This window comes from Dipodomys merriami, unplaced genomic scaffold (assembly GCF_024711535.1).
Source record: "Dipodomys merriami isolate MVZ:Mamm:240054 unplaced genomic scaffold, mDipMer1.0.p SCAF_617, whole genome shotgun sequence".
NCBI lineage: Eukaryota > Metazoa > Chordata > Mammalia > Rodentia > Heteromyidae > Dipodomys > Dipodomys merriami.
In genome coordinates this window covers 252,151-275,779 of record NW_027206199.1, presented here as the reverse complement: position 1 = coordinate 275,779, position 23,629 = coordinate 252,151, and the positions used below count along the sequence as shown (strand labels likewise).

The 23,629-nt window shown below is 48.5% G+C and overlaps 1 protein-coding gene across 3 annotated transcripts; it reads right to left on the bottom strand.

The window, feature by feature from the left end:
• Nucleotides 1–1,567: 1,567 nt before the first annotated feature.
• LOC138814853 (phospholipase A and acyltransferase 5-like) lies at nucleotides 1,568–22,802 on the bottom strand. 3 transcript variants are annotated; one of them, XM_070003936.1, is made up of 7 exons: nucleotides 22,460–22,802; nucleotides 21,597–21,687; nucleotides 18,683–18,791; nucleotides 7,102–7,210; nucleotides 4,759–5,021; nucleotides 1,989–2,069; nucleotides 1,568–1,705 (listed from the first exon to the last, which is right to left on the bottom strand). In XM_070003936.1, the coding sequence occupies exons 1-7, from the start codon at nucleotides 22,671–22,673 to the stop codon at nucleotides 1,682–1,684; spliced, it is 891 nt and encodes a 296-aa protein (XP_069860037.1). In that variant the 5' UTR covers nucleotides 22,674–22,802; the 3' UTR covers nucleotides 1,568–1,681. The 3 variants fall into 3 exon arrangements, with proteins under 3 accessions (XP_069860037.1, XP_069860038.1, XP_069860039.1); XM_070003937.1 differs by having other exon boundaries at nucleotides 21,597–21,684; XM_070003938.1 differs by lacking the exon at nucleotides 1,989–2,069 and having other exon boundaries at nucleotides 22,460–22,801.
• Nucleotides 22,803–23,629: the final 827 nt, after the last annotated feature.

Sequence of the window (23,629 nt, the reverse complement as noted above, 5' to 3'; positions counted from 1 at the left end):
TGGAAATAGTTTAGAGCTGTTATCTGAGCATGATTATAACAGGGTCCTCTTTCTCTATTATAAATGCCTCATTGTCTGTCTAATGGTTATCCTAAGGAAAGCTGCTCTTTCCAGGTCAAGTGAATTATTAAACCTACACAGGAGTCCGCATGCCACTGGAAGGGAAATGTCCAAGTGAAACAGGCAAATATTTGACTTTGGGTTCACAAACATTTGTCCAAATGTTTGGTTTACTAAGCCTCTCATTTACCCAGTCATTCCACTGAAGACCAAGTATCTCTGAGAAGATCAGGGGTGGGTAAACACTTTTGGTCAGGTGTATGCATGGTCATCCCAAATAGAAAGGACAGACTGCCCCACTCCATAAGAAAGCAAGGATTTGAAACGGCATATTTATGTAGAGAATGTGAAAGTCATGACAGAAGTTGGCCTCCATTTTACCTTCCCTAGGCACAGGTTGCCTTAAATTCTTCACGTGAGAAAATTCCCCTAACTGAAAAAAATATGTTTTGAATAGCTGTTCCATTTTCATCATGGATCTGTATGCTTCGAGTCTGCACATTTTTATTACATCACCTGTCAGTGCTCTGTTCTGCATGGACGTTGATCGCTTAGCCATACCGCAGATACCCTGCTCTCTGCAGGCTCAGCTCCACCCATATGCTTCAAGGACATTAATAAGGGCTCAGAATCAACACAGCTCACTTTGGCCACTCAATGTGTCTCCCATCCCTACAAATGTTTTTTAAGTCCTGTCTTTAAATAGTGGGCTCAAAATAAACAATGACAATAGAGTGACTGGAACTAGAACATGAATCAGACAGCACCCAGACCCAGAGTTCAAGCCTCAGGACTAGGAAAAAATAACACTTTCTTGTTGATGGGGTGGCTTAAGTAGTGAACTATTTGCCTAGCAAGCACAAATCCCTGAGTTCAAATTCCTGTAATGCTAATAATAAGTAAGCAAATTAATAAGTAATATAGTAGACAACACATGTTAAAAAATGAGTCTATCCTCTTGTTCGTTCACAGCAGAAGTCAACATGTAAATTCATCTGGAATCAGAATAAAAATCTCAAATTCTCTGCTAATTCTCAGGTAAAAAAACTAGAAGGGGGGATCTTATCAATTACACTTTAAATTGGATATTTTTAAGCAATAAAGAATAAAGTTAATGGCTGGGCGCTCACACCTATAATCCTAGCTACTTAGGAGGCTGAGATCTGAGGATCGCTGTTCAAAGCCAACCCAGGCAGGAAAGTCCATGAGACTCTTATCTCCAATTAATCACCAGGAAACCAGAAATGATGCTGTGGCTCAAGTGGTAGAGCGCTAGCCTTGAGCTGAAGAGCTGAGGGACAGCGCCCAGGCCCAGAGTTCCAGCTCCATGACTGACAAAAAAAAAAAAAAGAATAAAGTTAATGTACAACTTTAGAAATAGTCCTTGGCAATGAGTTCTCCGATTAAAGCACCGTTGGCACTGAGAGCGAACCCTTCCTCCCCCTCCCACAAACTACACTGTGGGCCCAAAAGGGAGAGGTTGTTATATGGAAAGAAACTGGAGACATTTTCACTGAATGGAAAGAACTTCTGCAAAGAGTTCTTCATTATTGCAAATGTTTAAACAGAAGCTCTCCATGATGTTCCTGAAGCTTTCCCAGCACTGCAGACTAGAGTTGGCCTAAGAAGCAAGCAAGGCTCCTTCCTGCAAAGAGAGGAAACTTAAATAAGTATAGGAAGTACTTAGCACTGTGGGTGGTTCTTAACTGATGGGCAAAACACAGTAGTTCTTCCTCTCCTGCCAGTCCATGCATCTCTTATCACATATATTAGAGGAGAAACATTCTAGATTGTTCTAGAGGCTCCTGATTTTCTGAATGAGGGCCATCGAGAGAGGAAGACAGGGGGAGGGAAGGAGGAGGCATGGCATCCGTGCTGGTGTCACTAGCTCCTCCTCTCTGGGGGGTTAGCAGGCCTTGGGCAGTTACCGATTTGGGCTTTATGCCATCCACAACAGCCGAAATGAAGACGCCTGCAGCCCTGGCGCCTTCCAGCAGAACGTGCTCTACCTGAAAGCACAGCGGTCACAGCCCATCAGTCCCCATCTAGGCCTTCTGCCCTCCCTCCTACACCTATGCCATGGGGAGGCTTTCCCTAGAGGAGCCAGCCTCTGCCAGGCTGTATTTCCACAAAATCCTAGAGCGGCAAGAGCCCCAAGCAGCCAGGCATGCTGGAGACAAGACCCCCGAGGCAGATGGGCTCCCTTCCCCCAGGAAAGCATCCAGAGATTCTGGTTCTGTCTTCCTCAGAGCCATCAGGACAGGGTCTAAACTCCAACGGGCTCAGAAGCAACTGATCTCGGCAGAGGATGGGCCACAGCCACTGAAGTCCTCGCCCAACGAACAGGGAATCTGAGAGGCCTGGAAGGGAACTCACCTGAGCGGAATTGCACAGTGAATTCGTCTACAAGCATGACTCTGGGCTTGGTGCTCGTGACTTTTGGGGCTAGGGGTCTTGAGAAGCCTTTCATTGTGCCCTTGGGGTCTTCTCTTCATGTACAAGTGTGCAGCAAATGAGAGGTCCCTTGTACCACGGCCCACCAACCCTGGCACTGGCAAAAAGCCTCACAAGAATGGACTATAGGCACACCAAGGATGCAAGATACAGAGATACAGGTGCAGAGAACTGAGAGGGAAGATGTAGACAGACAAGGAGGGAGAGGGAGGCTGGGGAAGACCTGCCAGTGCTCCCAAAAGGTGAGGAATAACAGAGAGACCAAGAACCAGGTTTGAATCCACTCTGTTTAGAGAACATAAGAAACAGAGGTGAAGCCAGATACCAGTGGCTCACATCTGTGATCCTAATTACTCAGGAGGTGGAGATCTGAGGATCATGGTTCAAAGCCAGCCTGGGTAGGAAAGTCTATCAGAATCTCATCTCCAATTAACTAACAAAAAAGCCAGAAGTGGAGTTGTGGAGTTGTGGTTCAAGTGGTAAAATGCCAGCCTTGAGTAAAAAGAGCTCCGGAACAATGCCCAAGCTCTGAGTTCAAGCCCTAGGACTAGCACAAAAGAAAGAAAAAGAAAGAAAGAAAGAAAGAAAGAAAGAAAGAAAGAAAGAAAGAAAGAAAGAAAGAAAGAAAGAAAGAGAGAGAGAGAAGGAGGGAGGGAGGGAAGGAGGGAGGGAGGAAGGAAGGAAGGAAAGAAGGAAGGAAGGAAGGAAGGAAGGAAGGAAGGAAGGAAGGAAGGAAGGAAGGAAGGAAGGAAGAGGAAGGGGGGCTGGGAAGGTGGCTCAGTGGTAGGAAAGTGGCGCTGTGGCTCAAGTGGTAGAGTGCTAGCCTTGAGCGGAAGAGCTGAAGGACAGCACCCAGGCCCAGTGTTCAGGCCCCATGACCGGAACCCAAAAAAAAAAAAAAAAAAAAAAAGAGAGGAAGGGAGGGAAGGAAGGAGAGAGAAATAGGAAAGAAGGAAGGAAGGAAGGAAGGAAGGAAGGAAGGAAGGAGATGAGAAAGAAAAAAAGAAACATAGAGCAAAAGCTAGGACAATAGAACAATCCACTTTTAATCCTTAGATTTTTTTCCCCACCTATTTAAAAGGAGATAAATATATGCACTCCCTCTGCTTATCTTGTGGAGTTTGAGCAAGGATAGTTATTAACAAGAACAGCTCAAACTGTTGCAGATATTTTGCTTTTCAAGTCTCTAACACATTGAGCTGATCGTGCTGCCCTACTGGGGGGGGGGGGGATGTGCACAGAGCCGGCCAACAGCACTGCAACCGCTGCCCACCACCTGTAGGCACAGCTTGGCCCTTCAGAGGGTCAGACACAGGGATGCTGGCCAAAGGCTGGTTGCCTGGATGAGGAAAAGCTGCAAATCCAGATCTTTCTTATGTAACATTTCTGTATTTTTAAATGCTGGTAGTAACTCAACTTTTAAAATAATAATAATGCCAGGCACTGGTAACTCACGCCTGTAATCCTAGCTAGTCAGGAGGCTGAGATCTGAGGATCTCGGTTCAAAGCCAGCCCAGGAAGGAAAGACCTTCTGAGACTCCTATCTCCAATAAACCACCAGAAAACTGGAAGTGGTGCAGTAGCTCAAATGGTAGAGCGCGAGCCTTGAGCTAAAGAGCTGAGGGACAGCGCCCAGGCCCAGAGTTCAAGCCCCATAACTGACAAAAATAAATAAATTAAATAAAACAATATAATAGTAGTAGTAGTAATAGTAGTAGTAATAAATCCAAGATGTGGCCCACAGACTGGTAGGGTTTTTTTGTTTTGTTTTTTGTTGCTTTTCTTTTCTTTTTTTTTTGCTGGTCGTGGGGGCTGAACTCTGGGCCTGGGCTCTGTCCCTCAGCTCTTCAGCTTAAGGCTAGCGCTCTACCACTTGAGCCACAGCGCCACTTCTTGCTTTTTTCTGTTTATGTGGTGTTGAGGAATCAAACCCAGGGCCTCACGCATGCAAGGCAAGCACCCTTCCACTGGGTCACCTTCCCAGCCCAGACTGCTAGTTTTCAATTTAACAAGGAAATGTCTACTTTTAGTCTCCTATTTTGTAAAGGAAATTAAGAAAAAAAAATGAAAACAAAAAAAAAAAAAGTCTCAGAAATAGAGTAACTTAACCAAGGAGATCACCCTAGCCCAGAAGAGAGGTAAAGATACCTCCTAAACTGCACACTCTATGATACATGAAAGACCTCGTAGCACAGCCCAGCAATGCCTGCTTTGATCACGAGGGACTGGCCTGAGGAGCCGCACCTGCTGGCTCCTGGGCACGCCGTATCTGAGGTCATTGACAAAGTGCTCGCAGTTCCCTTCCATCAGGCTGTACTGCACTATCTTGTTGACCATGTTTCTGGTGCGCTGCATGATCTTCTCCACAGGGAGGGGCAGGTACGTCCCGTCCAGCTTGTTGCTGATCTTCCAGGAGCAGCCATGGAGCACATCCTCCAGACGGCTGTATTTTACCACTGCGCGGTTGCTGAAGATCGAAGTGATGCTACGGGCCCCAATTCCTTCAGCTGAAGAACAAAAAGCAAGAGAGACCCAAGGCCTGGTGGGTAGTCATTTAGAAACCACTAGATGATTTCTGAGTGTCGTCCCTTAAAAAAAAAAAATGAGAAGTTAGCTTGGCAGTGCAAAGCCAGCCAGAGCAGAAAAGTCTGTAAGACTCTTTTCTCCAATTAACCACCAAAAAAAACAAGAAAAAGGACCAGAAGTGGAGCTATGGCTCCATGAGTGGTAGAATACTAACCATGAACAAAACAAAACAAAAAGTGCAGAGATAGGACCCAGGTTCAAGCCCCAGGACCAGCGCACACACACACACGTGCACACACACGCACACACACACACACACACTTCACTCAGACTAAATCAAATGCTTATTTCTTCTTTCCATTTCAGTCCTCTTCTGTAACATTTTGTTTCAAGAGACAAATTATCAGCCAGGCGCTGGTGGCTCACACCTGTAATCCTAGCTACTCAGGAGGCTGAGACCTGAGGATCGGGTTCAAAGCCAGACCAGGCAGGAAAGACCCTGAGATTCCTATCTTCAATAAACCACCAGAAAACCCGAAGTGGCACTGTAGCTCAAGTAGTAGAGCACTAGCCTTGAGCTGAAGAGCTGAGGGACAGTGCTCAGGCCCAGAGTTCAAACCCAACGACCAACAACAACAAAAGAGAGAAAGAGAGAGAGAGAGAGAGAGAGAGAGAGAGAGAGAGAGAGAGAGAGAAACGATACTGATGTCTTTTACATTAGTTGAAGTGACAGAGGTATGATTTTAAGATTTCTGGGGAAAGGGGGAGCTAATTATTGGAAGTGGCAGCTGAGTGCAAAGGGCTTACCCCTGGGCTTAGCGTGATGGGGGAGGGAGCCCACAGGTGTCTCGCATCTCATTATAAGCTCTTCCACACTGTGCTGTTCTCTTCCTTCTAAGACCGGCTGTCACGGAACAGGACTGCACACAGAGGTGATCTGTGAACCAGCTCTGGTCAAAGGCTTTCTACTCCGAAAGCTCAAGACTTGCCCAGGATACAAAATTCAAAAGAAATCCTCCCAGGCCCGGCTCCTCGGGCAAGCTCTGGGAGCTGCGGCTCCTGATAACCATTTTCAATTGCTTGACATCCTGTGCCCCCACGTACCATGTGCCCCTCCTCCCCCATCACTTCTCCACAAGGCCAAGCCTCGTGTCACCTGGGCCTTGAGAAACGGACTGAGGACTGGGCCTGCATGGCGGTGAAGCAGCCTGCAGGATGAGGAGGAAGGCCCTAGCAAGATTTGAGGACACCGGGAAACACTGCCCACACCCCACCCATGGGACCTCCAGAAATATGGAAAGGGTGCTCAGTTGTCAGTACCAACATGAAGGCTCGGAATCCTTAGATTCGTAATGGAAAGAGGGGCGGGGGTGCTGGTTCTGGGACTTGAACTCAGGGACTGGGCGCTGTCCCTGAGTGTTTTTGCTCAAGGTTAGTGTCTTAGCACTTGAATCACGGGTCCACTTCTGGCTTTTTTAGGTGGCTAATTAAAAAGAGTCTCACAGACTTTCCTGCCCAGGCTGGCTTCAACTTGCAATCCTTAGATCTCAGCCTCCTGAGTAGCTAGGATTACAGGTGTGAGGCATAGGTGCCCGGCTAGATTATTTATTTATTATTTATTTATTTATTGGTGCCAGTCCTGGGGCTTGAACTCAGGGTCTGGGCACTGTCCCTGGGCTTCTTTTGCTCAAGGCTATCATTGTATCACTTGAGCCACAGCGCCACTTCTGGCTTTTTCTATGCATGTGGTACTGAGGAATCGAACCCAGGGCTTCATGCCTGCTACGCAAGCGCTCTACCAGGAAGTCGCATTTTCAGCCCCTAGGTTTTTATTTTTGAAGGGTGGTTAAAAGGCCAGGGAGCTTAGGGGACACTGTACACGTGTGCCACTCCCGCTAGAAGCTCACTGGCTACTGGTGAACAGAGACCCAGCTCTTCCACCCACAGAGTAAACCAAGGCCCGGGAAGGGCCGCGGCTGCGGGGAGCACAGTGATAACTCTGCTCCTGGCTCCTCTGCTAAGAACTTGCCCGTGGCTATTTCCGGGGCGCGTCCCTCTTACTCGGGGGGGCCAGGTGGACCACACAGTCGTCTTCCACGTAGATGGCCCAGTGCTCATAGCCAATTCGAAAAATCTCAATCAGGTCTCCAGGTCTAGGTCGTGGTTTGATCTGCGGCGGGGGGAGAAGAAGAGGAGATAAGGATGAACTGCACCGATCTGTCCGGGGAGCCGTGGCGGCCCAGCTTTTGGATCTCGCTAAGGTTCCTCCCTTGACAGAACCAGATCCAAGCTGGAGAGCGGTCTCTCCCGCTTCCCCTGCACAGCGGCAGCCGCCACGGCTGTGCCAGCCAACAACACACTGTGTCTCAGCTCAGGATGCACCAACACGTGCCAGTGAGGAGGGTCTGAACCTCTTCACTCCCACATGGTAAGCCTTCCGGGTGTGGGGCACCAGAGGGGCACTGCAAGAGGAAGGGACCCGTGCAGTCACAGCAGGGGTGAGGGTCAGCTGGGGTGGGGGGGTGCTCAGCGGTGCGGTGTGAAGATCTCTGTCTCAGCACAAAATGTTGCAGGCTTCACCCAGACCTAGCCTTCCCTGGGCCTGACAGGGGCTACCAGGGCCCCAAATCCTGCTGCTCCTTACGGTCCCTGATCCCTCTGCCAGTCTGCTGAAGGATCCACCTGCCGCCTAGAGAGCCCCCCTTCTCTGCACCCCCACACACCAGGGGCTGGGCCACTCCAACCTATGAGAGACTATGGATCAACTCCAGACTGGAACAATCAGTGGAGCTCTGCTGTCTCCAAGGACACCCAGACCTCTTCCCAGCATGTCCTCTGAGCCCTCGCCATCAGCCCTGGGAGACCCCGTGGAGGCTCCTCCCCCTGTCCTAAAAGCAGTCTTTTAGCATGGCTTAACACTTCTACCAACTCACTGTGTGCTTCTGTGGGGGGGAGGGGGGGAGAGGCAGGAAGGAGGAAAGGAGGGAGGGAGGGAGGAATATACCTGCCCTGGCTAGCTTTGAAGCATAATCTGTATCTCAGGGAGAGGGAGAAGGGGAGGGAAGGGAAGGGAGACAGGGAGAGAAGAGGAAGCCACAGCCATGGAGACTACCAGCTACCCCGCATGCCCATTTGCTTCCCTGTACCATGCCCCTTATACCAAATTCACAACCAGTTTCCTTTTTTTTTTTTTTTTTTTGTCAGTCATGGGGCTTGAACTCGGGGCCTGGGCACTGTCCCTGAGCTTTTATGCTCAAGCCTATGCTCTATACCTTGAGCCACAGTGCCACTTCCAGTTTTGGGGGGATTAATTGGAGATAAGAGTATCACGGATTTTCCTTCCCCAGGCTGGCTTTGAACTACAATCCTCAGATCTCAGCCTCCTGAGTAACTAGGATGACAGGCATGAGCCACAGCGCCTAGCTCATTTACATCTTTAAACCTATCTTAATAGGTATCTGCTAACTCCCAACATCTAGGCCCACTAGGAAACCATCCCTACTTGTTACCCTTTTTCTTGTGTATAGGTAGTTTTCCTGGCTCTCTGTGTATATCATAATAAGTTGTTGGAACCCAGACATTTTAGGCAATATATTGTAGTTACACTGGATTCCGATTCCTGCTCCCCACCCAGCTGGTAGTTGTTGCTGTTTATTTGGTAAGTTATCCACTTACAGTAATTGTGCCACACTAGGTAATGTATCTACTTGGGCTTTTTCCCTTGTTTTTACTTTTAAGCCAGACTCCTTGGACCGGCATAGCTTAATGGTCAGCCAGTGACCAATGAGAGACTGTCACTCCTGAAGGAAGGAAGGAGAATTGGTGGATATGACAGGTAGCAGACAACATGTGACCCATCGTAGCGCTTCCTGTTCCCACAGTGCCTCAATCGCCTGCTCAAAGTGGCGCCTCCTCTTCCCGCAATGTTCAAAATCCTACGTAAGGAGATAATGCCTCGTGAATGACCTGGCATGACCAAGCACATGCACTGCTGTACCTGTGCACAGCAGTACACGACCATGGGGCTCAATCCCTGCTTGTGCCCTGTGGCAGAAACTAAACAGGAAACCAAGCAGGCACGTGGGCCCTCACTGCCCAATTCCTCCCAGGTAGGAGGAAAATCAATAAAGGCCACTTCCTTGAGGGACTTCAATGGCTCTAAGACCCCTCTCCACAGAGAACTGGCAGCCTACCTTGGCTTTTAACAAATGTGCTGCTTTAACAAATGTGCTGCTTTACTTCTCTGCCCCTCTGCCACTGAATTCTTTATCTGGCAGAGAAATGGATCCATACCCCTAGACAGCACAACTCCTAAAGCCAGTAAGGCTTCACCTTTGTGGATCTCCATGTGGCTTGGAGAATTCATTCAAAGGCCCAGAAGTTGATAAGATGGAATCTGGTTACAAGTCCTGTGTTCACCTAATAATAACTGACTCACTAAGGTCCCCTTGTCTGGCCCTGAGTGTGTCAGACAACATGTGATCATCTCAAGACCCATAGCGATTGCATTGCCTACATTTCCATGTTGTATTTCTGACTGGCCTGTTGGTCTCCTATGTGTCAACCACAGGCTGCCGGTGCTTCTGGCCTTCCATGATGATGTGTGGCTGAGCCAGTGACTGCGCCGCTGTGTGGGCATTGTTCTCCCGTGTGGAGTAAAGTCATTCATTGTCTTCCATGCTGTCAGTGTTCCAGGCCTGTCCCACCCACCCCAGCACCTGAAACACTGTAGACTTCCACTGTTCTTTCTGGGACTCCGTAGACTTTCTGGGACTCTGCAAATCACTTCTTAGTTCACTGTCTACCTTGATCAAATTTACAGACTCTTTTTTTTTTGGGGGGGGGGGTTGGTCTTGGAGCTTGAACTCAGGGCCTGGGCACTGTCTCTGAGCTTCTTTGTGCTCAGGGCTACTGCTCTACCACTTGAGCCACAGCACCACTTCCAGCTTTCTGAGTAGTTTATTGGAGATAAGAGTCTCAAGGGGACTTTTCTGTCTGGGCTGGCTTCGCACATGATCCTCAGATCTCATCCTCCTGAGAAGCTAGGATTACAGGCGTGAGCCAGCAGTGCCTGGCCCCAGGTTCTTTAAATGACTGGCTTAGGCAATTCCTTCGAGCTTTATCTTTGCTTTTGGAGGAGAGCTTGTGAGGAAACCTGTACTTGTTCTGCATATCCTGACTCACTGTGGTAATTTCTTTCTATGGACACAAAACAAACTATCTGTGCCCCAACACTTCACAGGTGGAATTGAAGAACAGAGAGATCATTATTATTTCTTCACCCTGAAGTTTCCATACCAAGTCCGCGGCAGAACTAGATCTTTACCCAAGCAACTCTCTTTCCACCTTAAAAGCGAAATGTAATAGTAGCTGACCATCCACTAGAGGGCGCCGCAATCCAGGATTCAAAATCCAGAAAGCAAAATGGCATTACAGAATTAAAATTGGACTTCATTTTCTTTTGCTGTAGGGGCAGAGAGAAGTGTCTATGCAACTCTCTGAAACCTGCAAGGTGGTAAGCGTTAAGTACTGTAAGGACAGAACATAAATGAAGGCTCAGGGCACACACACAGAATACGCTAACAGCAAATGGCTCTGGAGGGCCAGCAAACAGGTAAAAGAGCAAGCCAAGGGAGGGAGGGCGCAGAGAGGAAACTTTCTTAAGCAGTCAAGCTATCCTTGAACAAACCTAACTCCATCTCATCTACCTGAGCACAGATCACAGAACCTGGGGGTTCCTGCCCAGTGGCATTTCTCCTTCATCACAGCTACCACGCCGGCAGATGGTCACATCTGTTCCTCTGGCCACATGTGGCAGGGTCACACACTCTAAATTTCTCCCCATAAATTGGTTACACTGAGCACAGGCCAACAGCCTTGATTACACACTGAGATCACCCACAGAACTCTGACAAGTTTAGAGTGGTCTGGTCTGTGGCCTGGGTGCCAGAGTTCTAAGCACTCACCAGGTGATACAGTCACCCTTCCCCTTTCCCATCCCCCCAGTCTTCCATGGACCACGGGAACCTCCCTCACAGACCTCCAATACCAACGCCAGGCTTCCATCTCAGGGTAAGGCTTTTTTAAAAAAAACTTTTTCCTCTCCCTTTAGAAGAAGCTGTTACTTCAAAACCTCCCCATCCATCTGCTGTTTATTTCCTTTCCACAGGCTGACAGCCCAGCTCTGGCCCTTCTCCCAGACCCAGCACCCACTAGGAAGAACTTCTCTCAGAAGGCCTCCATGGGTAATAATAGACTCTGAAAGCATTAATAAGCCTAACAGGCATGGTGCAGGGAAGTGGTTAGAATTTGCAGGTGGCAAAGAAACAGGAGAAAGGTCACAAAAAAAAAAAAAAAAACAGCGTTACCTTTCAACCCTTGGGAGCAGCTGCTGGTAATCCTATATACTCAAGGGTCAGTTCAAAGCCAGCCAGGGCAGGGAAGTAAGTCCATAAGACTCGTATTTCCAATTAACACCAAAAAAAAAAAAAAAAAAGAAGCCAGAAGTGGAGCTGTAGCTCAAATGGTAGAGAACTAGCCTTGCGCACCAAAGCTCAGAGACAATGCCTAGGCCCGGAGTTCAAGCCCCAGGTCACACACACACACACACACACACACACACACACACACACACACACACACACACACACACACACACACACACACACACACACACACACACACACACACACACACACACACACACACACACACACACACACACACACACACACACACACACACACACACACACACACACACACACACGCCTGGGGCCGGTGGCTCAGGCCTGTAATCTTAGTTACTCAAAGGAGGCTGAGATCTGAGCTTCAACACCAGCCTGGACAGGAAAGACCATGAGACTCTTATCTCCAATAAACCACCAGAAAACAGGAAGTGGCGCTGTGGCTCAAGTGGTAGAGCATTTGCCTTGAGCTGAAGAGCTGAGGGACAGCACCCAGGCCATGAGTTCAAGACCCACAACTGCCATAAGAAAAAAAAAAAAAAAAAACAGTGAAGCTCCCAGACCACTTCCAAGACATACTGAGTGAGTCCCTGGTCAGTCAGTGGATCAGATGTGGAAAGACGGGAGAACATTACCTAGCAACTCTGCTTCTAGATGTGGCCCTGACAGAGACAGCTCAGGAATGAAACCGGGACTCTCAAATATTAACACACACAAGTTCAATGTCCAAAGATTATTACATGCCCTCACGGAATATATCACATCTCTATATTGATCTGAAACCGTGATTATTTAGTTTCTAAGCCTTTAAAGTGAATATATGATGGCTTTATTCTCCCCCTCCCCCCACGCAGGTGGCAAGTATTTATCAAGCACTGGCTGTTTTAGCCACCGGGAACATAGCGGCATATAAGGACAAGTTCTCTGCCCTCAGGTTGAAAGGAGACAGTTAATCAATAAGCAAAATGGCTTCATAATATTAAAGGAAAAGACACAGGTATATGATTGGTGTTATGTTGCTTGATTGGGGAAAGTCTGAGATAGAATTGTTGGACAGTAGCCTTGGTATATGATGTAGATTTTCCTGAAAATAACCCTTTTCATTTTCTTTTGAATAACCTCTATCCTTATGATTCCAGTGAAGATGCTACAGACTTGGCCAATCACTGCGCCCCACTCCAAGCTGGGCCAATCAGAGTCCTTCCCTTGGATTTGGATGTATAAAACAAAGGAAGAGATCGTTTACTTCCCTGGATAAAATAAGCTGGGTATCCCTTCCCTAAACCCCATGAAGGAAACTGTCTGATAGAGAAGATTGTGAGGCCATCGGTCCCAAAGCAGCCCAAAGGAGAGGTGGCTAGTCAAGGGGTCAAGGACACTGACAAGAACCTAGATAGGAGTTCTCATCTACAGAGTGAGTCGTCCTGACTCTTTTTTTTTTTTTTTTTTTTGTCGGTGGTGGGGCTTGAACTCTGGGCTTGGGTGCTGTCCCTGTGCTCTTCAGCTCAAGGCAGGCGCTCTACTGCTTGAGCCACTGTGCCACTTCCGGTTTACTAGTAGTTTATTGGAGATAAGAGTCTCACGGACTTTTCTGCCCAGGCAGCTTTGAACTGTGATCCTCAGATCTCAGCCTCCTGAGTAGCTAGGATTACAGGCGTGAGCCACCGGCGCCCAGCTTCGTCCTGACTTTTAAGTCACGCCAGTGATACTAGGTTAAGTGGGGGTGGGGGGGAGAGTTCTACACTCCCAATAACAGGGTAGGGTCCGGGCAGGGGAGGGTTACCATGTTAAGTTTGGGCCCTGTGGTCAGAAGAGACCTCCTCCAAGAAGTAGGATCTAGGATGAGATCTCAGAGACAAGAAGAAGAAAATTATCTGGATCATTCCACCAGGAGGCTGTTACAGATGGTTCAATGGGAATATTTTATGTAGCCAAAGGAAGACTGAGGAAGAGGACATCAAACATCAGACAAGGCTGTGGGAGAAGAAAAGAGGCCAGGCTGCGACAGAGGCCCAGGCCTTTCTGACGCCGTCAGAGGCACGCAGGCACCTCTGAAGGCACTGGTCTGGCCACGAGGAGATGGATAAGGAGGGAAAACTGAAGAGCCTGGTGCCTGAGTGACTCCATCTTTAAGCTAGTAACCATACAGAGAGGTATGAGTTATGCAGCTGACCATGAGCCCGACCTGGGAATGCGAACAGAAAAAAGCAATTTCCGGGTGACTAAGGACACAAACAATCCTTGGGAAAACCGCAGGCAGGTGCTGGAGGGTGACCCAGCAGTCAGACCACAGGTGGTGTTTGTTTGAGAAAAGAACCCTGCAGTTCAGCACGTGTCTCCTCAACACTGCCCTGTGGTTCGAGCCAGCCAGTTTAAAGTACATCAGCCCTTTGATCTAACCAACAACCTGTTCTGGTCCTTTCCCGCTTGGTAGTGCGCCAATTATACTATAGAATTGTTTAATGACCTTCCCGCGATGTGTAGTGATGTGTTACAGATGCTATGATGTATGCAAAGTCCCTGTCCTCCCTAAAAAGTGTATAAAAAGTGCTCTAACCCTGGGCTCAGCGCCTCTTAGCGTCACCAGTTACCTGGTGCGCGGAGGACCAGGCTCGAGCTTGCAATAAATGACTCTTTTGCTGTTCACATTGATCTTGGTCTCTGGTGGTCTTGGGGGTGGGGTGGGGTCTCAAGTCCAAGTACAACAAAACAAAGGGGTTCCTGGGGTCTGGGGAGGGCATGACCTAGGCAGGGAAGAAAACAGCACACGTAAACTCTGGTGCTGAGGCTCTAGCAAGGAGGGAGACATGGAATATGGCAGAAAAAAAAAAAAAAAAAGGAGATTAATCAGCAACAAAGGAGTCCTGGCAAAAAACACAGGAGCAGTGAAGATCGGGAGCCCACTGATGAGGGGTCAGCCCTTAGAGAGGTCAAGGGGAGCCCCACCAAAAATTCATGTATTTGTCTGCTCTGGCCAACGTGACCCAAACCTCACCGACTATGAGCTGACTTGATTGACATTAAACATCCTCCCAGTTCAGGAGGCTGCAAAGACCCGGATCAAGGACTCTTGGCCTGTAGGTGGCCACCATCTGACTGTGTGTACATGTGATTTCTTTTCTTTTCTTTTTTGGTCGGTCCTGGGGCTTGAACTCTGGGCCTGGGCACTGTCCCTCAGCTCTTCAGCTCAAGGCTAGCACTCTACCACTTGAGCCACAGCAACACTTCTGGATTTCTGGTGGTTTATTGGAGATAAGGGTCTCACAGCAGGGCTGGGAAGGTGGCTCAGTGGTAGAGCGCTTGCCTTGCATGGAGAGGCCCTGGGTTCGATTCCTCAGCACCACATAAGCAAAAAGAAAAAAGCCGGAGTGGCACTGTGGCTCAAGTGGTAGAGCGCTAGCCTTGAGCTGAAGAGCTGAGGGACAGCGCCCAGACCCAGAGTTCAAGCCCCACGACTGGACCAAGAAAAAAAAAAAAAAAAGAGTCTCACAGACGTTCTTGCCCAGGCTGGCTTTGAACTATGATCCTCAGATCTCAGCCTCCTGAGTAGCTAGGATTATAGGCATGAGCCACCATTGCCAGTTGGACCTGTGATTTCTGAGTGTCTTCACAGGGTGGGGGTAAAGATAGAGAGAATGAAAAGAATTCCAGGAGGTCTCTTCCCACTAACCTTATCGGCTAGGAGTCCCACCCTTATGACCTCATTTAACCTTAACTACTTCTTAGCACCTAATACAACCACACTGCAGGTCAGGGCTGCCCACAGATGACTTTGGAGAGGTATCTAATCCATGGAATCATACATGGGCTGGATTTGAAAACCCAGGAAAGAGCAGACCTGATGATCTACAAAGTACAAGGCCCTGAGGAAGGAAACAGACAAACAGAAACGAGGCAGTCATGGCTGACACACAGTGAATCAGGGGATGAATTTGGAAATGACAGATGGATACAGGGAATAGAAAGGAAAAGAGAGAATGTAGGCGGGCTGGGGGTGGGCCTCTATCTGTGTTCAGCTATCTCTAAGGCCTCATTTTAGGATAAAAGCTGGTGTTCCTCGCATGCTAGGAGCTCAAGAGGCATTTATTTCATCTTTGCTCTTGGCAGCATTTCATGAGTTATATAAAGCAATAAATAACACTTTTGTGTTTTGTGTGGGTGCCAGGCCTGGGCCTTGAACTCAGGGCCTGTGAGCTCTCCCTGAGCTTTTGTAAGGCTAGTGCTCTACCATTTGAGCCACAGTTCTACTTTCAACTTTTTGGTGGTCAACTGGAGATAAGAGTCTCACAGATTTTTCTGCTGAGGTTCCTGGCTTTGAACTGTGATCCTCAGATCTCAGCCTCCTGAGTAGCTAGGATGACAGGCCTGAGCCACCAGTGCCCAGCTAATTCTGGGTCTATTCAGAGAATAGGACTTAATTGATGCAAAGGGTCCACTCAGATGACCTGGGAGAACAAAAAGAAAGGTGAAACAAACAAGCCTGTCATGCAGTGAGGTTCAAATGAGCACAGAACATGAGAAATAAATCGTGCAAGGCAGGTTTTGCTATCAGGGTCTAAAATAGAGAAAACCAAGTTAAACAGTGTGCATTATTGGTATGAAAAGTTGAGCTGATGATGCTTCTTAACAATCTGGGAAGATCTTGAGAGCAAGAATAAGAAAACCCTTTCACATCTCTGCTATACTTCAAAACTACCAAGAAGCAATGCTACACACACCTTCTTTCTTTCTTTCTTTCTTTCTTTCTTTCTTTCTTTCTTTCTTTCTTTCTTTCTTTCGTTCATCAGTCGTGGGGCTTGAACTCTGGGCCTGGGCACTCTCCTTTAGCTCTTCAGCTCAAGGCTAGTGCTCTACCACTTGAGCCACAGCGCCACTTCCGGCTTTTTTCTGGTGGTTTACTGGAGGTAAGAGTCTCACAGAGGTTCCTGCCCAGGCTGCCTTTGAACGGAGATCCTCAGATCTCAGCCTCTTGAGTAACTAAGATTACAGGCTTGAGCCACCAGTGCCCGACTCCTTGTTTCAGTATTAAATAAAATCCTTACTCTGGCCTGGAGCTGGCAGATCACAACTGCAGTTCTAGTTATTGAGGAAGCTGAGGTCTAAGGATCAAACTTCAAAGCCAGCATGGACAGAAAAGACTAAGAGATTCTTATCTCCAATTAACCAGCAAAAAGCCAGAAATAAGAGTTGTGGCTCACCAAGCCTTGGGCAAAAAAAAGCCAAGTGAAAGCACAAGGCCCAGAGTTCAAGCCCCAGCACGTGGCATACTCACTCAAAAAAATAAAACATCTTACTCTGTTCTCTTCAGTTTTGGGAGTAACTGCTGAATTCTACAGGCCTGCCTTTTTCTTATAAGGTTACCAGAGCCCACCCTTTAAAATGCAAGTCATGCTGGGAAGGTGGCTCAGGGGTAGAGTGCTTGCCTTGCATGCATGAGGCCCTGGGTTCGATTCCTCGGCACCACATAAAGGGAAAATGCTGGAAGTGGTGCTGTAGTTCAAGTGATAGATCAGCTAACCTTGAGCTGAAGAGCTGAGTGACAGCGCCCAGGCCCAGAGTTCAAACTCCACCACCGACAAAAGGAAGGAAGGAAGGAAGGAAGGAAGGAAGGAAGGAAATGCAAGTCGTCATAAACATTTTGTAAAGGAGGCTTCTAAAGTATCGAGGGCAATGGCGATCCAGTTACAGAGGCAACAGTAACTCTGTGCAGCATACCACTTGTTAAAAAAAAAAAATCTACTTCAAAGTGTTAAATTGAAAACATTCACAGAAACAGTAACCTTGCTCTGTACTACAGTATGGAAGCTTTATAAATATTCATGAGTGGCCAGGTACTGGTGGCTCTTCCCTATAATCCTAGTTACTCAGGAGGCTGAGATCTGAGAATCAGGGTTCAAAGCCAGCCTGGGCAAGGAAGTCTGTGAAACTCTTATCTCCAATTAACCACCAGAAAGCCAGAAGTGGCGCTGTGGCTCAAGCGGGAGAGTGCTCATCTCGAGCTGAAGAGCTGAGGGACAGCGCCCAGGCCCCACAATAGACAAAAAAAAATATATATATATATATATATTTATTTATTTATAACTATATATATACTTTATATATGCATATATATATATATATTCATGAGGACTTCTAACTTGCTCTGTGCTCTAGCACAAATCTGTCTTTTGGAAATATAATTTGAACACATGGTCCTGAAGCATTCTAGAAATTGTTCCTGTATTCTGTGAAAATATACGTTAAGGAGAACCTGAAATTCTTATCAGTTATTCAATTTGGTAATTCACTGGTTGGATAATAAAGTTGTAATAATTGACATCTCTAAAATCATTTAAAAAAACTGGTCTGTCAAACCAATTGTATACCTTCCTCTTCTATCATATAGTAAGAAATAAAAACCTATGACTTTTCAAATTATTAACTCATTAAAGAGATTGAGTCTTGTTTCAGCTGGGCACTAGTAGCTCAGGCCTGTAATCCTAGCTACACAGGAGGCTGAGATCTGAGGATCATAGTTCAAAGCCAGCCTGGACAGGAAAGTCTGGGAGACTCTTATCTCCAATGAACTTCCAAAAAGTTGGAAGTGGAACTGTGGCTCAAGTGGGTAGAGCTCCAGCCTTGAGTGAAAAAGCTCAGGGACAGTGTTCAGGCCCTGAGTTTAAGCCCCAGTAACTTTTATACTTGAGAGAGATGCTCATTATTATTCATTATAATGACCGTGGCAATGGTTTCACAGTCACACACACACACACACACACACACACACACACACACACACACGTATATATGTTACAATGTATCAATTAGCACATTTTAAAGAACTTAAATACATGCTACCCAACCAATATCCTAAGTCAGTGTGGATATTTTTTTAGACACAGGCCAAATAAGTAGAGAAGTCACCAAGAGGTTAAAACACTCCATCTAGGGCTGGGAAGATGGCTCAGTGGTAGAGCACTTGCCTTGCATGCATGAGGCCCTGGGTTCGATTCCTCAGCACCACATAAGCAAAAAGAAAAAATCCAGAAGTCCAGAAGTGGTGCTGTGGCTTAAGTGGTAGAGTGCTAGCCTTGAGCTGAAGAGCTGAAGGACAGGGCTCAGGCCCAGAGTTCAGGCCCCACGACTGGACCCAAAAACAACAACAACAACACTCCATCTAATTCTTGCTACACCTACCTCATCTGCTTGCTTTACTAACTTGCCTTCACTCTCAGGCTTCGGTGCTGACTTCAACTCCACCCTCTTCTGGTTGACTGCAGACTCCAAGGTAATTATGGGCTTCTCTCTAAGGGATTTAGTAATCATATCATTAATAATAACACAACTCTTGGAAAATCTGTGCTACAGATGACTTCAGATTTGTGATTCTTGAGATTGGACATTGGCGGAGCATATAAAGCCTGTATTTACTTTATATCAAGTGAGTGCCGCTTCCTGATTTTCTGCCAGTTGTTTCGAAAATGCTAATGAGTTGTGCAAAAGTTGCCACATTCAAAATGGAGTTGCTGATGTCAACCGGAGGAAATGAAGCCAGAGGGAGGGCCAGAAGGAAGGACTTTTGGTAGACAGATGGCGTGGTCACAAGGTCTACTATAATCATCCCTTAAGAGCACAACTTCACACAAGGATCTTGAAACCTTGCACAGAGAATACTTCTCCAAGGACTCTGCACCTGTGGCTAGAGCTCCATTTCTTATTGGTTCTTGAACACCTTTATTACTAATCCTGTGGCTAAAGATGATAGTCCCAAAACGATTTCTATAATCCTCATTTTGCCTTTAAGCATTTCCCTTTACCCCTCTCCTTGGAATACACACATGGTTTTTATAACATATGCATTTCAAATTGTAATAATTCCTACTTTATTTCTTTGGAACGTAATTATTTAGAAAGCACCTCTTTTTCCACCTCCTGCCTCTCTCTCCCTGTCTCTGTCTCTCTGTCTTTCTCTCTGTCTCTCTCTCTGGTTTTAACTTGTTAATTACTCCCTTACAATATTTATCAAAATGATGGTTGCACATTGGTTAAAAAAGGAAAGAAAGAAGACTGGGCTGCTTACACCAGTATCTTAGCTACTAAGAAGGCTGATGGCTGAAGATTACAGTTCAAAGCCAGACCAGGCAGGGAAGTCTGTGAGATTCTTTTTTTTTTTTTTTTTTTTTTTTTGGGGGGGGGGGTCCGGTCGTGGGGCCTGAACTCTGGGCCTGGGCGCTGTCCCTCAGCTCTTCAGCTCAAGGCTAGTGCTCTACCACTTGAGCCACAGCGCCACTTCCGGCTTTTTTCTTTTTGCTTATGTGGTGCTGAGGAATCGAACCCAGGGCCTTGAGCATGCAAAGCAAGTGCTCTATCACTGAGCCACCTTCCCAGCCCTCTGTGAGATTCTTATCTCCAATTCATCACCAAAAAGACAGAAATGGAACCATGGCTCAGGTGGTAGAGTGCTACCCTTGAGCACAAAAGTCCAGGGACAGTACCTAGGCCCTGTGTTCAAGCCCTAGGATCAGCACACACACACACAAAAGTAAGAAAGAAATGAGGGAAGGAACAAAGGAAGGAAATGAGGCAGGGAGGGAGAGAAGGAGGGAAGGAGGAAGGAAGAAAAGGAAAGAAGGAAGGAGGGAGGGAGGGAAGGAAGGAAGGAGGAAGGAAGGAAAGAAAGAAAGAAGGAAGGGAGAAAGAAGGAAGGGAGGAAGGGAGGAAGGAAGGGAGGAAGGAAGGAAGGAAGGGAGGGAGGAAGGAATAGTAGTACCAACACATAGAAACATAATGAAATGCAAGGCACCTGTGTCCTACCCCTTCCACCCTATGCTACTGCCTAGAGGCAAGCCCTTTAAATCTGGAGCTGTTTCTTCCATATTTTCTAGAAATCTTCTTGAATCATAGCATTGTAACCAAGTTATGTAAAAGACATCAGTATAGTCTGTCCCTTGAAACAAAATGTTATTGAAACAAAATGTTACAGAAGAGGACTAAAATGGAAAGCAAGAAGAAATAAGCCTATGACGTAATCTGGTAGAGTGATTTTTTTTTCTTTTTGTGCCAGTCCTGCGGCTTGACTGTCTCTGAGCTAAAGGTTAGCACTCTACCACTTGAACTACAGCAGATCCACTTCCAATTTTTTAGTAGTTTATTACAGGTAAGTCTCACAGATGTTCCTACCTAGGCTGACCTCAAGCCACAGTCCTCAGATCTCACCCTCCTGAGTAGCTAGGATTACAGGCATGAACTACCAGAGCCCAGCTAGAGTGAAATCATTTTAGTGTCAAAGACCTAGGTATAAATCCTAACTCTGGGGCTGTCCAACTTTGAGCTGGTAGAGTAATCTGTCCGGACCTTATAATAATACTGTCTTGTAGAGTTGTCAAAAGATAAAATTGAAAGCATATGTACATTTGAAGCACCATCAACTCAAAAATGCCCATTTGCTTTCCCTTTAACTCTGCTACAAAAGTATTTTCTGTATTGCACTTTTCTTCAAAATTTTAGCCCTTTCAAAAATTTTTTTTGTTTGGTTTTCTGGTCGGTTATGGGGCTTGAACACTGTCCCTGAGCTCTTCCATTCAAAGCTAACACTCTACCACTTTGAGCCACAGCTCCACTTCCGGTTTTCTGGGGGTTCATTGGAGGTAAGTCTTGCCGACTTTCCTACCTGGGTTGCCTTTGAACGGTGATGCTCAGATCTCAGCCTCCTGAGTAACTAGGATTACAAGCATGTGCCACCAGGGCCCGGCTGCCCTTCCAATTTTTTAAAGAAGAGGCAACCATCAGGCTTTTAATGAAAGTGCATTGAGAAAATGTCCAGAAAACTACACTGTTCATTCGTTACTAAGCTCAACCAACAGTATCATAAACAGCCTCCTACGAAACTCGGTTTCCGGGAGTGTGGCTGTCAGTCTGCAGCTGCAAGGACCAGGCATCCATCCTCTAACCCATAAATCCCAAGCCTAGTGCAATCCATTACAGACCCACATCAGCCTCCTGCCCACACGGGCACGCGCCAGAGGAGCTGTTTCACAAGCTGCCGTCCAAGTCAGTTCTGCAAAGACTCCTCCCTCCCAAAGACCCAATGTTCTTACATAAAGCATCTCACCCCTGCTGGACGGGTTGGCTCTGTTCTACGGTGCTCTGCGGCGGCTGCTGGGGCTGAAGCGGGACCAACGCTTGGGATCCCGAGGACTCTGCTAATAAAAGGGGAAAGTGGTAGGAAGAGCTATTTAATTCACAATTGCCCTCACAGGTAAACGGGAAGCTCCAGCCTGCACCCTGATGGTTTTGCAAAGTCGGGCTGGAAGCTGTGTTCTAGAACATGTTCCAGACTGGGAAGTCAGCCCTTGCCAAGGCAGGTGGCTCACACCTGTATTCCTGGCTACTCAGGAGGCTAAGATCTGAAGGTGGAAGCTGGAAGCCAGCCCTGGCAGGAAAGTCCTGGAGACTCTCATCTCCAATCAACCACCAAAAAGCCGGAAGTGGAGTTGTGGCTCAAGTGGTAAAGCACCAGCCTTGAGTAAAAAAGCTAAAGGGCAGTGCCAAGCCCCAGGACACACACTATGACTTTAAGATATATTGTATGTATACCTGAACCTCCTGGTGCAACTAATTAATGCCACATTAGTGTGTGTGTCCTGGGGCTTGAGCTCTGGACCTGGACACTGTCCCTCAGCTCTTCAGCTCAAGGCGAGCGCTCTACCATTTGAACCACAGCACCACTTCTGGTTTTCTGGTGGTTTCTTGGTGATGAGATTCTCAGTCTTTCCTGCCTGGGCTGGCTTTGAACCGCGATCCTCAGATCTCAGCCTCCTGAGTAGCGAGGAGGACAGGCGTGAGCCACCGGCGCCCGGCTGATGCTCGAGATGCTGGGGCCGGGTTCTGGGGGCGGGTTCTGTCGCTGACACTGACAAACCCCCGGCCGCCGGCCTAACCCGCGTTTCCCGGGCTCCCCGGCGCCCCACGTGCCTCTTCCGGAGGCCCATAGTCTCCTCAGGGCCGGCCAGCGCAGCGCCAGCCAGGGCGGCCTCCGCGCCCGGCGGCCCCGCGGGGCCGGGCCCCGCTCCGAGGACGGGCCCGGCAGGGGCGCGGTTGAGCGTCCCGGACCCGGCAGGCCATCCCGGGACCGCGCACTGCAGGCTCTCGAGAGGGGCGCCCTGCGGGAGAACGGGCGCAGGCTCATCCCGCCGCTGACACCCGCCGGTCCCCTAGGCTCGGCGCGCCACGCAGATCGCAGTGGGCGCGGCCCCGAGCGTCGGGATCCGGGGCGCTGGGGCGGCGCCGGGGAACTGCGGAGGGGAGAGGACGCCGCAAACGGCGGCGGGGGCGCGCGCGGCGGGGCGCGCGCGGCGAGAGCGCGCGGGGCAAGAGCGCGCGGCGGGGCGGGGGCGCGGCGAGAGTGCGCGCGGCGGGGCGGGGGCGCGGTGAGGGCGCGGCGCGAGCGCGCGCGGCAGGGCGGGGGTGAGGTGAAGGCACGCGAGGCGGGGCGGGGGCTCGCGCGGCGAGAACGCGCGGGGCAAGAGCGCGCGGCGGGGCGGGGGCGCGGTGAGGGCACGCGAGGCGAAGCGCGCGCGGCGGGGGCGCGCGGCGGGGGAGGTAGTGAGCGGGGCCGGGCGTGCAGAGGGAGGCCAGAGCGTGCTGTGGGGCCGGGACGCGCGGAGCGGCGGTTTGGCTTGCGTAGGTCCTCCTGCTGAAAGCATCCAGGAACTTCGAGCAGGAAGGGAGCCTGCGGTTCCTGGCTGCTCCCCCGTCCCCAAAGTTACCAAGCATGACAATAAAATTAGGCCTAAGTGCACCACGCTCCCCAGTGTGACACGCACACGCGCACGCGCACGCGCGGCAGGGGCGGCGGCGCCGGGCGTTCAGAGACCGACCCTGGCTGGAGAAGCGCTCGCTGCAAAGCGCGCAGGCGCCGTTTGCTTCTAGCCTTACCACCTCCCCGGAACGCAGTTTAATGGAAAGGAAAAAAAAGGAAAAGGAAGCTCTGTTCCGCCACGGTTGTCCGTGGGCACAGTTAATTAGAGTGCTCCTTAAACTGAGTAAGAATGTCTTCATTTAAAAAGAAAAGAAAAATAAAAAGGAAAAAAATCCTGGAGAACTCTGGGCACCAGTGTTTGCAAAGGAAATACTCATCTCACA